This window comes from Ursus maritimus, unplaced genomic scaffold (assembly GCF_017311325.1).
Source record: "Ursus maritimus isolate PB19 unplaced genomic scaffold, ASM1731132v1 scaffold_23, whole genome shotgun sequence".
Lineage (NCBI taxonomy): Eukaryota > Metazoa > Chordata > Mammalia > Carnivora > Ursidae > Ursus > Ursus maritimus.
The window spans coordinates 1,572,888-1,587,772 of NW_024424786.1; the positions used below are offsets into that span (position 1 = coordinate 1,572,888).

At 54.6% G+C, this 14,885-nt stretch overlaps 1 protein-coding gene across 3 annotated transcripts in view; it reads left to right on the forward strand.

The window, feature by feature from the left end:
- The window catches only part of LOC103682359 (F-actin-monooxygenase MICAL2), a 210,374-nt gene that overhangs the window by 114,992 nt on the left and 80,497 nt on the right, over positions 1-14,885 (forward strand). The window contains exons 16-18 of one of the 3 annotated variants that reach the window (XM_040638820.1): positions 1,207-1,356; positions 9,976-10,038; positions 14,740-14,847. In XM_040638820.1, coding sequence (XP_040494754.1) covers positions 1,207-1,356; positions 9,976-10,038; positions 14,740-14,847 — 321 coding nt within the window. The remainder of the gene's footprint in view (positions 1-1,206; positions 1,357-9,975; positions 10,039-14,739; positions 14,848-14,885) is intronic. The other 2 variants (XM_040638818.1, XM_040638819.1) reach the window with 2 other exon arrangements.

Here is a 14,885-nt window from a genome sequence, read left to right on the forward strand (position 1 = left end):
GTGGCGTTTGCTGCTGAGGCATATGAGGGCAGGTCCTTTGATAAGGAGAGCAGACGTTGAACCAGTGAATGCCGGTAATCTTCCAAGTTCTGTTTTTTAGCAGATGAGCTAAAGAAGGCTCGCACAGAACTCCATTTTATGAAACAGCACAGCCTGGTGACCACAGCCAGCACCTCACCAGCCAACAGACACGTTGAGATCATGGACCCAAGCACTTCTGAAACTTTGAGGCATCTTCTCCAAAACCCATAGCCCTAGTCTGACCATGAGAAAACTGACCATGACTCAGTACAAAATAGCTAACCAAATTGTCAAAGGTCATGAAAGGCAAAGAAAGATGGAGAAACTCTTACGGAGGAGGGAGATTGAAAAGACGTGGCTAAATGCCATGTGGGACCTGGGCTCGTGTCCTGGAACCCAAAGGACATTGGTGGGAAGCTGGAGTAGTCCGAATCAGGTCTCTAGCTTAGTTCATAGGATCGTGCCAGTGTTCATTGCTTAGTTTTGGTAACAGTACCACGATTATTGCAGATGCTAACGTTGGGGGCATCTGGGTGAAGGGTATGCAGGAACTCTGTGTGCTATCTGTGTAACTTTTCTGTAAATCTAAAATTATTTCCAGATTTTAGTATATGTGCTGCCGAAGCGAGCACTAAAATTATTTCCAGATTAAAAGGGTTTTTTTTTTTAAAGATAGTGACCACAGAACAGGGTGTTGAAGTTGGGAGTGGGGCGCAAGGAGAGAGGAGAAAGAAGCCCAAAGCCTGTGTCTTGCCTGACACACCCCCTCTTGCTTCCTTCACCCCCCACTCTTCACCTCTGGCAGATACATGGTGTGTTTGGAAAACTGTTTTGCTGATCACTTCATTATTATATTTGACTTTTGCAACAACCAGATAAAGTGGGTTATGCCCCCATTTTACGGATGAGGAAACTTCAGAGAAATGAAGTAAATTGCCAAGGTCGCTGGGCTGGGAGGTGAAAGAGGCTGTTTTCAAGCCCCATCTGGCTCCCAAGTGGGCGTGCCTGTCCTTTGGGAAGACGTGAGCATCGTCTCAATGGGCCTCACCTTCTGGTCCTGCCACACTTCCTCAGACGCTGGCGTTCTTCTTCAGGAAACTGCTCCAGTGTCCCGAGTCCCCGGGCCCCTTCCTGATACCTGGGTTCTGGGATCCAATAACCAATGTGTTCATTTGGCCTTTGCAGCCTTCAGCCTATCCCAGCCGCGGCCTGCGCTCCAGTCCAGAGGGTGGCAACGGGAGAGAAGGGGGAGGCCAGAACAAAGTCAAGTCCATGGCAAGCCAGCTGCTGGCCAAGTTCGAAGAGAGCTCTCGGAACCCCTCGCTCCCGAGGCAGGTGAGTCCCGTCAGGTGCCCACTGGACCTGCCTTCCTGGTGACCAGCACCTGCTGAGAAGCCAGCAGAAACGTGCAGGCTAGTGGTGGATTTCAGGTATGCCAGCCAGGCCTGGCTCAGGTGAGACGGGGGCTCCTTCCAGATCGGGAGTCAGCCGACTTTTCCAAGAAGGACCAGATAGCACATTTAGGCCATAGCAAAGATATGAGGCTTCGGGAGCCCCCTGTCTCTCTGGCAACTACTCCCCTCTGCCGTTGTAGCGTGAAGGCGGCCATGGATAGTACCCCAGCTAGTTGCGTGGCTGCGTGCCAACAAAACTTAGTGTACAGACACAGGCAGCAGGCTAGCTTCGGCCCGCGGACCGCAGTTGCTGATGCCTGTTCTGCCCTGGAGAAGAAATGCAGAATTTGGTTTTGCCTTGTAACCATGACTTGATTTGCAGCCATCTTAGAGATGGTGCAGCGTCAGCTTTAGAGATGCTGGCTGCCTGGGAGTCTGAGTCCAGCGTGAGAAGACCTGTGTTCCCCAGGGGAAACTGAGTCACAGCTCTCAGCTCAATGGGAACCAACCTCCCACGTGTTCTCTGATGTCCTCTCCTCTGTGTTCTCCCGGGTCAGGTCGGGAGGGCCGTGGTGTCCGGTCAGGGCGGCTGGGAGGCTGAGGGAGGCAGAGTACTGTGGGGCAGGCTGCGCACTAGATTGCTGTCAGACTCTGACTCCACGGTCTGCTGCGTGGTTCCTTCTGCTCCCCTGGAATCCTTTGGAATGCCACTGTCAAAGTACAAAAGCTTGGGACAAGGGGTTTGGTTCTTTTTTGGAGAACGCCTGTCGTCTAACAGAATTGGGCTCCTCTCAGGAGGAGGACAGACCCTTGGTTCGTTAGCGTCTCTGGCAGTCATAAGTAATGTGCCCGGTCCTGATGGTGGGGCCTGCCCCTCCTGGACAAACTGGCCTTCCCCAGGAAGCCAAGTTTTGTTAGAAGGGGGCCATTTCCCTGAGACTTGTGACTTTTTTCTCAATTGCCCCTTCTGGAGGCTTGGCCCCTAGAGGTCCCCAAGTGTCATTTGGGGGGTCTCTTCCACCAGAAGGAATGTAGCATCCCTGTCATGTCATGTGCAGGAGACTTTGCCATTTCCAGGAGGACTTCAGGGCTGGCCACCTGGGCTTGGCATAGGCTCTGGCAGCGCAGGCCTGGTGCCCCAGGTCTGAGCCAAAAGCAAGGCCTCCCTGGGATTTACACGTTGTCCAAGGGAGGGGGACTCCAGGACTTGCTGTTCACACGGACAGAGAACCAGGGTTCAAGTTCCCTGCTGGGCCTGGCTCGCGGGAGCTCAGCCCACTGCTCTCTCTGCACTTGCAAACTCTCTCTGCCCGCCTCCCTTCCTCTCCTCCCTCCAAGTGTCTCACTCACCTTTTCCTTCATGTTTCTTGTGGCTGCTTTTTCGGACTCACCTTCCTCCTCCCAGGAATGCCGTGTCTCAGGGATAGGTAAGCCTGTCCTGCGCCCTTCCTCTGGCCCACCTGTTAACTCTCGCTGCCCCAGGCCGGAGGAGCCCACACCCAGCCCATCACCTCCTCTGAAAAGGCAGGTAGGGCTCCTTCCAGTGGACCCCGTCTTGGTGAAGTCAGAGGGGACTTTGATCCAGAGGGGTGGGCTCAGTGCTGTCTGTGTGCCCCAGGTAGGGCTGACTGTAGCTTCTCTGGGAAGGCAGACAGAACTCGAGGTGACCACCCTTATAGGTAGGAATAACCAGGTCTGCAGCCTCTTGAAATACGTGCCAGTCCAGAGTGTCATCTGCCCAACTGCTGTGCTCGTGATGCTTTACTTGCTTGGGGGAACAGGCTGCACCCCATGGGGTATTTGGGGGATGCCCGGGACACTTAGCGTTGTTTGCAGGCCACTTGGATAAGGGACTTCTAAATAGATGGACAAGTGGCAGGGATGGTGAAATGAGCTCAGGGGGCCAGTTGCTGCACACCACTGAAGGGGTAAGGCCAGGGTGTGGTGAAGGCCTCCTCCGGGTGCCTGAACACATGAGGACCGGCCTGGACCAGGGAGGCAGCTGGCGGCCGTGGCCTCTCCCAGCCGCATCTCCGGGTTTGGTGTTGAGCAGAATCACTGTTCTTGAGCACGGTGTTCAGAAACGTCTAGCCAGCAGCAGGAGGTTGGTGTTGCTTCCGTGCGTGGAGGCTGCGCGAGGTCAGTGAGGGTATATGCCAGTGACGTTAGGCCTGGGTGCGTAGAAGAATCATCTAGAGAGCTTTTTAAAAAAATACCACCATCTGGTACCCACCCCCAGACCAGTTAAACCAGACTCTCCGGGGGCTGGGCCCAAACTTGGGTGACTTTTTCTAAGTGCCCTAGGTGACTTCTGTGTGCAGCTAGGACCGAGACTGGGCTTATACAGGTTTTGACCCAGTGGGTCTGGGGTGAGGCCCGAGACCGTGAATCGTTAATGAGGATGGCAGGTGGTGGACATTTCTGAAGTTAGCAGGGCCTCTGACTCACAGTGACCCCTGCTATGCCCTTTGTCCCAGGTCCTCCTGGGGGAGGGCTCACGGCAGGGGGGTGTATGAATGGGGCACAGTCGGGAAGGAAGCTTGACTTTCCTTTTCTCCCAGTTCCCCTCGGTGGTTGTGACGGGGCACGTGCTCCGAGAGCTAAAGCAAGTGTCTGCTGGCGGCGGGTGCCCGAGCAGGCCCTGGAGAGCCAGAGCCAAGTCTGACCTGCAGCTGGGTGGGCCCGAAGCCCCTGCCGGCCTGCCTCCTGCCTGCCAGGGAGCCCTGGCCCTTTCCGGGGTGCTGCGGCGGCTGCAGCAAGTGGAGGACAAGATTCTCCAGGTGAAAGCCCCGCTCGTGGCCCTGCCTCTGCCCGTGTTGGGGTGCCTTCCTTCCCTCCTCTGCGTCCTCTGCCCCGGGTGGGTTCCTTCTTGTTCTGTTCACCCCCTGTCTCCTGTCCCATCCCGCCGCTCTCCTGGAGGCAACCACCATCGTCTGTCACTATCTCTCTCTCTTTCCCCTCTCTCTCCTTGCCTGCAGAAGAGGGCTCAGAACTTGGCCAACAGGGAATTTCACAAAAAGAACATTAAGGAGAAGGCGGCTCACCTTGCCTCCATGTTTGGACACGGGGATTTCCCGCAGGTAAACACGGGGCTTTCAGAGCCCCCAGGAACCCAGATGTTGCCCATCTAGCCGAGTGGGCACAAGTCCGTCTCCGGAGCTTCATTTCCTCCTCCCTCCTCCTTTTCTGGCCAGAGGGGCTATGGACTTTTCAAGCCACTAAGGAATTTAGGCTGGCATCTAAAAGAGACTCAGATGAGCAGACGCAGAAATACTGGATCAGTCATGACAAAGGGAGACCAGGGTGGTAACGTAGGCTCAGGTCAAAGGAAAACGTGACGGGCAGAAACCTATGCTGTTAGATCCTAGACAGGCCTGAGTAGGGGCCGAGCTTCCTAAGAGGCAACACAAAGAAGGAAAGCTGGTCGGTTGCAGGCGTCACATCACAGTGGCTTAAAGTGAAAGCATGATGTTTCGAGGCACTATGGAGGTCTCTCCGCGGCCCTGAGCAGGGAAATCCTGAGTGATGAGCCAACCACAGGCTGTAACCTCTGCTCTGCTTTTCCAAAATGCAGCATCAGCCAAGCAGAATGCCTTTGCCTTAGAATGGCAAGCACAGCCCTCTCCAGGCCAGGTAATGACCTAGAAACTGGCTAAAAAGAAGAGGCAGTGCGTGGCAAGGAGAGGGAGGCGTTGGTGAGGTGCCACAGTCCATGTGTGTGTGTACGGGGCTCCCTTGCTTCCAGCAAGCCTGGTCTCTAGAGCAGAACTCCTCTGCTGCTTTCACTCAGTCTCCTCCTGACCTGTGTCCTCTGCTAACGGGCAGGGTCGTCCTGGGAAGGAAGTTTTGCATCCAGGTCCTTTCTGGGTCCCAGGGGGCCATAGAGGCGCCTGCTGTGGCCATCTGGCCCGCAGTGGCCCGGGCTTCTCCTTTCCTAAGTTCGCAGCTCCTTCACAGCAAGCTCCAGAGCAAGAGCTCTGCGGCACACGTCCGCGGGAGCAGGACGGGTCTGCGCCGGCTGCTTTGCTGGGATGACAGAGCTGGGACGGTTGTCACAGAGCGCGTATATCTGGGAGCCAGACAGCCCTGCTGGGCTCCCAAGACAGAGGCTTCTCTTCCGTCCTGAGACACAGCCCTGGATTTCTTTCCCCCTCCCTGAATGCATAGGCATGGGGCTGCACGGTGGAGGCGCGCATCACTGTGCACTTCCCAGGCATAATCACCGTTTGCTCTGTTTCTGTTCTGTGCAGAATAAACTACTTTCTAAAGGCCTGTCTCTCACTCACCCTCCGGCTTCTCCCTCCTGTCTTCCGTCTCCCGATCCAGCTGCTACTTCCTCTCCATCGACTGTTGACTCTGTTTCTCCTGCCAGAAAGGTAGTCGTCCTGAGCAATTAGCTTCCCCCACTCCCTGCATGTCCTGAGATGTTCTCATGCTCTGCTTGACCTGCGTAGACAAGCATCTGGAGCTTGCTTTGGCTGCTTTGGCTGCGATGAAAATGCGATCCTTTACAGCAGTCCTGGATTCGGTGGTTTCTGTGTTGGAGCAAGCAACAAAGTGGAACAGGCGAACACAAAAAAAGTGTCCAACCGTGCTGTTCATCCAGCAAGCATTAATTGGGCACCCACGGTATGCTGCCATGTGCCAGATGCTGACACAAGGAGGACGGTGGCACAGCTCTCTTACTCCACTTTGGAGGACAAACAGCACATTAGCTTAGAAATGAACACATTTTACATAGGAGATTGCCAGTTTTTGGCTGTTTTTGACCTAACAAGATGGCGGTCTCACATGGCGAATCTACTGCTTTTCAATACTATCCCTTAATTCTGAAAGATATAAAGGGCAAGTTTATAGGAACCCAGCGGGGAGAAGCCTGGAAGGGATTCGCAGAGGAGACAATATGGGAACCAAGTGTCAAAGGTTCCATGGAAGGGAAAGGGCAAAGGTTCTAGAAAGGTCTGGCATGTGCAAAGGAAGGCAGACAGGGCTTGTGTGAGCAGAAAGAAGATTCTGGTGCAACTTGCTGTGGGAATAAAAGTATTTAGGGGAGTGTGGAGGATGAGGGTGGAAGTCAGTCCACTCTTCATGTTAAGGAGTTTCATTCTGCCCTCTTAGAGCCACTGAAGCCACTGCTCTGTGTTCTAGGAGGATGACTCGGGTAGCAGGGCAGGGTTGGCTCAGAGGAGGGGAGGAGGGGAGACGCTACCTTTAAGTAGATCATGAAATGCAACTCGAGAACAATTTTTAAATCGGGTTTCTGGAGCACTTTTCATGGTTTCCACTGTCCTCCTGTTACCAAGTATGCTGAGAACACTACCAGGCTGGGGTGGGAGAGGGCTGGTCTCCAGGAAGCTTGGCCCCCGACTGGATGAGCCCGAAAACGAATGTGAAGCCCACTTCGTCAGCTGTTGCTCGGGAAGTGGGTTTTGGTCTCTTCCTCGCAAACTGTGCCCCTCCGAGCACACCGGTCTGTCTCGCTCCCCAGGCTTACCTCGGCGCGCAGGGCTGAGTGTCGCCCATCACAGTTACTGCGCGGTTGCTTCCGTGCCGTTAGGCTGAAGCACAGACCAGCAACCTGACCTGTCTGGGCTTCTGTATTTTCTCATCAGCAAGAGAGTGATTCCTGGCTCATGTGGCAGCGAGCTGTCTCGGTGGGGACTGGCATTTTTGTCATCGTCATCACCAAAGCTCCAGAGAAGCCATTTTGCCCAGCTTGGGAGAGGAACCTCCCCTGGGGGGTGCTTCCTGTTACGGTGCCCTTGACCGGATGAGAAGGGGCCCGGGTGCCTGGGCACAGATAGGCAGCGGCTCGAGCTCCTGGCTGGGCACCTGGGCCCGCACCATGCTTCTCTCCTGCCCAGACCCCTGGCTGGCCCTGGTCAGCGTCCCCTCTAGCCTCTGCCGTTCTTTCATGCTCAGGGTGGCCTGGCTTGAGGGCAGAGCTGGGGCAAGAAATGCCTCCACACTTCCCAAGTTCCCTGACTTGGTTTCCAGTAGGCGTTCGAGCTCCGGGCGCTGGCATCAGGCAGTCTGCCCAGGCTCATGCAGGCCACCAGGGTCTGACAGAGACACTTCTTGTCAGGAGGCATTGCTCCATCACCATCACGCTCCACTGAGGTCCTCAGCTGCTCCTCCATCGGGCTCCGCAAGCAGCCTTTAAACAATGTCACGCATTAAGCGAGCCAGCAAGTGATCATTTGGCCATTCCACAAACATTTATTAAACCACAGACGGCTCAGTGTCAGGAGCTTAGGCCCTTGGGATGTCCATCAGTGATCTGGAGTTACGTTCCTTCCCTGATGAGGCTTGTATCCCAGTGGGTGGAAATTAACAATCAACGATAACGTAATGTGTAGGTAAATTATATAATACATCAAAAGACAAGATATACTTCCTATGGAAAAATTGTAGCAGGTAGCTGGGAGCTGGCATGTTGGGGAAACAATGTTAAATGCGGTTGTGGGGGGAACATGCCTCCTAGGAAAGAGTACTGAGCAGGAGGAGAGCCACAGGTAGGAACATAAAGGGGCAAGGAGGCCTCCTGCCCCCAGCCCAGTGTTCTGTACCACAGCGGCCGAGCATGAATGGGAGGCCTTGTCAGACACACCAGCTCCGAGGCTATAGCCGTGGAGAGCGCCACACCCAGGTGCGCCGAAAGCTGCAAATGGGGTGGGCTGTGGGCTGGCCAGTCCCAGACCCTCTGCTCCCCGCTACAGCTTTGCTCCTTATTTCTACTAGGTTGTGGTGGGACAGCCACCCCCTGTTTTTCTTATCCCATCTCCTTAGCCAGCCTTGGCCATCAGGTGATGGTGTAATTGGGCCTCTCCCAGTGAGGCTGGGAGTGAGTGGAGATCTCTTAGGGCCACCCTGGGACAGGGGGCAAGTCACTCTTTGTGCCTTAGTCTCTCTGTTTGTAAAAAGGACTTAGTTTGGACTGAACGTTCACAGCACCATCCAGCTCTCACTGTGAAGCCATTGTGGACAGGAACGAGTAGTGAGTTTCCAGTGTTAGGCAGCCTCAGAGAGGATATTGCCAGTGGCCCTGCAGTCTCCCCATCCCCCACCACCAATCTCCCTCCCCCTCCTGGACCCCACCCTACCCCTAATTCAGCACTGGGTTTTGTGCATGCAGAATCTGGCAGAGCGACAGCCTCCCCCTCAGAGAGAACTGGCTGTCCCTTAAAGTCAGTGACAACCTGGGGACAAACTTCATTCAGTCCTAAAGCAGCTCTGGGAGCCTCTCCTTTGGAGAGAGCCTGGAGCAGTGCTTCTTTCCAGGTGATCATGTGCTGCTGTCATTGCCCAGGGGCCCAAGCTCAGCTCCATTCAGGGAAGCCAGAGGAAGGAAAATGCACTTGGAAACTGATGTTTAGTCCTTGGCAAACTTGAGACAGGCAGCATGTCTCTATTCCTGCCCTAGAGCCCTACAGTCCAATTCTGAGGATCCAGGGATAAACCCCCCACCCCCACCCCATGTGGGAACAGACCTAGCCAAACCCGGGTGAGGACCACGTGTTACAGGGGTGCAGACTTGGGTCACCCGTTCCGAGAGATGTGGCCAGGGCTATGCCTTCAGACGGCCGTCTCAGCTGGGCATTTGCTCTAAGATTCAGCGATGCTGCTGGGAGTTTGGCCTGAAGGGTCACAGGGCATATTGAGGTCCTCTCATTTAGGGTCTAGATCTTCACCAGGGTCTTGTCTTTCAAAGAGCCAGCTGGGGATCATGTCCAATCGTATGTCTACAGCACTCATTCAACTCGTCCCTCCCGTCAAACCAGCCCTCCTGTAGTGTTATGACCCCCTATCAACCATCAGTTAACTCCTTTTTTCAAGCAGGGAGCCGCTGTCGATTTGGCACCTGGCATGGCTGCTAGCCATTTGTCAAGGCTGGTGAGCTCTTGCAGGAACAAGATGGTGGCTGAATGTTTGTGCCAAGGAGCAAGGAGGGTGGGGTGCTGTGGTTTGTCTTTCTGGATCAGAAGAACAATGTGCATTACAAAAGGAGCTTTTTCTACCTGGAGGTGTTTGTTTTAAAACTGGATTTGCAGGGCTTATGGGAGAGATTTGCACATTAGAGGAAACCTATGTAAGTCTTGGCCGGGCACAATGTCTTCCTTTCATTTGATGCAAGGATAGATCTCAAGGCTGCCCCCAACCTCCTCGTCCTTCTCTTTGTTCCTGGGATAGGACTGCCTTTGGAGGTGTCCTGTGCACATCCCAGCCTGGGGGATTTTAATTTGCAGCATGCTGGTGTGTGTCAGGGAAGCAGGGTGCTCTAGGGAGAAGAGCATGGGCTTAGAGTCAGAGCACCGAGGACTCACCATGTGACCTTGGAGGAGTTGGTGGACCTCCCAGCGCCTCAGTCCCCCAACCTATAGACTGCAGGTGACAGCAGCTGGCCCTGAGAGTGACAGGAATGATGCAGTAACCTGGCAAAGGTAGATTGCCTGAAGTGTCCAGTAAACGTGCTCTTTCTCCAGAGGAAGAGAATTTTCCAGAAGAAATCTAAATGAGATTTATGAATCTGAAATGCATGTTGATTCCTCTCTTTCTAAAGGCAAAGAAGTCACCTTCAGATTTCCATTTCCATCCCAGCCACTTAAGAACAGTGCGGCCTCAGGTGAGTTAGAGCCTCTCTGAACCTCAGCTGTCCCATCTGCGAAGGGGGATTATGAGACCCACCTCGCAAGGCTCTGAGGGCCACACACGTATGACCATAGCACAGTGCCTGGCGCCAGGAGACACAGATGCAGACGTGGGCACCTATGGGGAGGTCACAGCCCAAAGGCCTGCCCGAGTCTCAACTCTGAGGATGTCATTTCTGGACCCCCTCAAACAAGGTGGTTTCAATCCTTGCCCTCTCTTGTTCTTGCCCTGAGCATATCACTGGGCACCCAGACCCACAGCCTGTCCTATGATGTTTCTCCCCCAGGGACTCCTTAGAGGGGAATTTTGGCCCCAATGGGCCCAGGAGGCCTCCTCTGGCCCTGCCTGTCGAAACCTCCCCTTCCTGTGAGCCCTCAGCTTTGAGGTCCTAGAACCTCCACCCTTATCCTGCCTGAGCTGTGTGAGTCCATGATGCTTATAGCAGGCCAGACACCTGGTATTCTTAGCTGAGTTCCAGGCCCAAGGGGGAAGTTAGCATTGTTTGGACACAGATGGGCCCAGGAACCTGCTTCCTCCTTCATTCAGAGCAAATGCCCTGTGCCAGGAGTGCAGAGTTGAGTAAAACACAGTCATGACATCAGGGAGTGCAAACCAGAAGGGAGCTGGGCCAGCTCGGAGCTGGGTGAGAAAGGTTCCAACATGTAGCCAGGGACTAGTGGTCACCTCTGAGCTCAGAGTGCCAGGATTGCCTCAGAAGTGCCTGCTTGTGGGGATCCAGCCATCTGCAGCCTCTGGGGTGGTGCTGGGGATGACAGTTATGTCACCATGTTTGAATCTGGGTTGACTCATCGAAGAGACGCCAATGTGCTCATTCTGAGTAGGCCATATTATTCTTGCTCGTGCAGAGGAGGGAACCCAAGTGACCTAGAGTTTCCCAGAGTGAGGGCCATCTAAGAAAGGGAAAGAGTTCTAGAACGTGGAAATGTAAAGCCATGCCAGTGGTGGTGCTTTGAACTCATTAACTCCCTGCAGAGTGTTTCGTGGGAGCCCCACACCATGTGAGGTGTGGCCTGGATTCTATGGTGACCATTTTTTGCAGCCCTGCGAGGATGGTGGGGTCTCCCCATTTTACAGTTGAGGAAGCTGAGGCTCACAGAAGGAAAATGGTGTATGTGAGATTAATCTAATATAATGTGAGATAATGGCCCACCAGGCATGTCCAGCCATTCCAGCTTGTTCTAATTAACTAAAAAATAATTAGAATTCGAAAGGGCGAAGAGGGTAGTAGGAAATACTCCAAGTCTTCAAAATTACAAGAATATTGAAAGATACATTAAGGTTTGCAAAAGCAGCCCCGTGGCCCTCCAGAATAACCAGTTCTTTAAAAACTAGTGACTGGGACGGGATCATTTTTGGCTAAATCTAAACAAACTCTCCCAATTACAAGCTCCCCTCTTGCCCAGTCCTCCGCAGCAACATATAGGGCCTGCCTTTTAAAGCATTAATCTCCTTGCTGAGAACCCCTGGATCTCACTCTGAGGTCAATACCAGGATGAGTTTTCTGGAAGTTTCTCTACAAATTGACTCTGTCTTAGGATCCCAAGAGCTTGGTTGGTTAGAGCAATGCTACTCAAAAGTGTGGTCCATGGGCAGGCACTGGTCTGTGACCCAATGAGCACAGCAAGTGAGAGTGAGCGTTAGACACTCGGAGAGCAAACTGACATTGCCACACAACCAGGTGTGTGGTCCTGTTTCCAGTACTTCACGTTTATTGTGTCCAGAAATACCAGGTCACAACAGACTAGAGTTTTTTTGTTTTGTGTTGTTTTAAGCAAAACCTGGTCGTTTACCACTGATGGTTTGAGGAGAAGAGAGCTAGCACTCGTCTGGCTGGTCATGTCCTCACTCTGCTGGAGCCAGTAAGGCCTCCTGTTGCCAAGAAACGGAAGAGAACCCGTAATCCTCAGGGCGATGTCTGCCTCCACACTGGTCTTTGGGGTGGGCTTCAGGGGACACCCCCCTCACCCCTTGAGATGAGTGCTCCATCACGGATCTCCTTGTGACCTCTGCAGAAAGTCCAGTCCACCTCTTGGTATTGGCCAGTGACTCTGAATTGGTTTCCATCAGGTTGGGAAGGGCATGTGGGAGACCCAGTGCTGCTCTCCTTAAGGGTGCTTTCATTATTCTTAGGAAAGCCGTGGCAATGGGCTGGGGCTGTGATTGCAGCTGGGAGAAAGGAGTCTTTTTGGGCCATACTGAAAGACCAGGTTTTGTCTTCATCCTAGGTCACATGGCCAGGTGACCTGGACAGGGCCCTGTCCTGGCAGAATAACGAAGCAAGTCTGTGAGCACATGCATGGCTCTGGTGACACCTGCCAGCAACCTTACAGCCCTAGGCGTGATTCTGTAATTGTTCCTTAAGTCAGGATTGCACAAAAGCTCAGCGGCACGAAGTGCTTATTAGCTAAGTGGTTAATAAGGTCCCATTAGGGACTTGTATTTAAGGCTTCGGAAAGTATAGGCTCAATCCCTGCTAACTCAAGGGAGGCGGTAATTGCGCGTGGGTATCATGGTATCACCATGGAGTTTTTCTGGGAGAGCGCCTCAGAGCCAGTTCACACACTGGGCCACAGGAGACAGCCACACAAGGGCAGTGTGGGCCGAGAGGTAAATCTGACCTTCTCTGTCTTCCCTCCCCTCTTTGCTTTGATGTAAACCCAAGAAGTACTTGGTATTCTTCAGCCCCTTTCTGAGGGGAACATCAGGCAAACAATGGCTTATTGTCCTGACCCAGTGCACCTGAACCTTTCTTAGAAGCAGGAGCAAGTTTCTTGGCATGTGTGACATCCTGTAAATGGCAGAGAGTGTGCTTGGAAGCAGAAGCCTGATATCTCCCAGCTGGGGCCAGCTCGGGAGGTGAAGTGGGTCTGGGGTAACTGGCCTGGCCGCTGCGGCTCCCGGGAAGAGGCAATCTTTGTAAAGTCTGAGGGGCTCCCGTCTGTCTGAGCCGGGGGGTCAGACCCCCCACCTAGCAGGCCCACGGCCTGCCACAATCCCCAAGAGCCCCGCATGTGGTCCAAGTGCCTGTTCCAAAGTGGCTGTGAGCGTGAGGGCTTCCTTAATGAGAAAGGGAGCAGGGGACCCCTGGGTCTTGTCGTTCTCCCCAGCCTGCCTGGCGTCCTTGCGGCGGCAGTACTGTTGCTGGAATCCAGTAAGTGGGTCTCAGCTTCTGAGGCTGGGCTCTGCTACCGGGAGCTGGGGGACCGCTGCCATTCCCACTGCCGTCCCCTGAACTTCTCGCTTTATAGTTGAGGCTTCTGTAGCAGATCAGATGTGACCTCCCGGGAGCAGTCCTGGGTTGAGATTGAGGGCGTTCCTTCAACCGCTCCTGTCCCTGTTGTTTGCCGTTGCCGCAGCTGTCCCCCTGTGCCACTGTTCTCTCCCGCTGCACCTCCCAGAAGCAGGATTCCGAGGCTGGGGAGGGTCTGGAGCCTGCCTTCTTCCTGGATCCTGGGACCAGAAACAGTGCTTACAGAATCCCTTCCTGTGGTGTGTGCCTCCCTGAGGAGGAGACCGTGCTGCTCCCGGGGTGGCCTTTCATAGCTGGTGGGCAACGGGGAACAAGGTGGGATTTGCTGCCGTGTCTGCTGGGGCTGGCAGCTCCACCTGCCCTGGCTCCAGGACACGTGGGTGGGGAAGCAGGCACTCCCCGGTGAGGGTGGCCATCATGCCCTCAGAGCACAGGCACCTGCACCTGCCGGGCAGTGGCGCCCAGGGCCCCCACGGAGCTGACTTGCCAGCACGGGCCTGGGGCCCCCGGGCACTGCCGCCTGGAGGCCCCCGTCCCAGTCACCGCTTCTGTAGGCCTGGGGGCGTCTCAGCTCAGACACCACCATTGCTCCCCAGCCATGCAGAGGCTGCAAGGCAGGCTGGGACCTGCTGCACTTGGGAAACGGGGAGGGAGGAGTCCAGCTCCTCCTGGCCCGGCCCTGCCGAGCGCCAGGCACTCGAACGCCCGTTCTCTCCCTCAGTTCTTCCTGCACATCCGTGAGGCGGGCACCATTTCCCCAATCCTACTAAATAAGGAAACTGAGCTCCGAATTTGAGAGTTTTGTGCTCAGTCTCAGAACTGGTGCTTGGTGAGCTGGGGTCCTAACCCTTCCTCCCAGGCTGGGGTGGGGGATGAGGGGGCGCGCCTGCTCAGGAAGCAGATGAAGCAGCAGCTCACAGCCCTCCAAAGAGGAGGGATCGCTGCGGGAGGGGGGCTGCCATACAGCTGTCTGTCTGCGAGGTCCTGGTTCCTTCAGGTATGAGGGCACCCAGGCTGGGGCTCAGGAGACCTGAGAAGAGTTCTGAATCTTGCACGAATTTGCTAAGTGGCCTGGGACAGCTCCCTTCCTCTCTCCGGGATTCATTTACCCCATCTGTGAACCAAGAAACTCGACGAATTCTGAAGGCCTTGCACACCCACAGGGCTGGTTCTACAAGTCACCTGGCTCCCCCCAGGGCCCCAGGGTTCCATTTCTGTCCTTCTCTCCGTCTCCAGAGTGCCCACTGCCCGCTCTAGGCTGGTTTTGCCTCTCCTGGGACGTTGGGTGCTGTTTGCATGTGGGTGTGGAGCCCTGTCCCACATCCAGTCTGTTTGCGCTTTCCTTCTCAGTGCTAACTGGCCTCTACCTTTGTCTCTGTCTCCTCTACCTCTGCTCTTGGGTAGCTGACAGTAGGGAAAGTGTCCAGCGGAATAGGGGCTGCAGCTGAAGTCCTGGTCAATCTGTACATGAATGATCACAGACCTAAGACCCAGGCCACCTCTCCAGACCTGGTAAGGATGCACACCCCTCAGCCTTCACCCGCAGACAC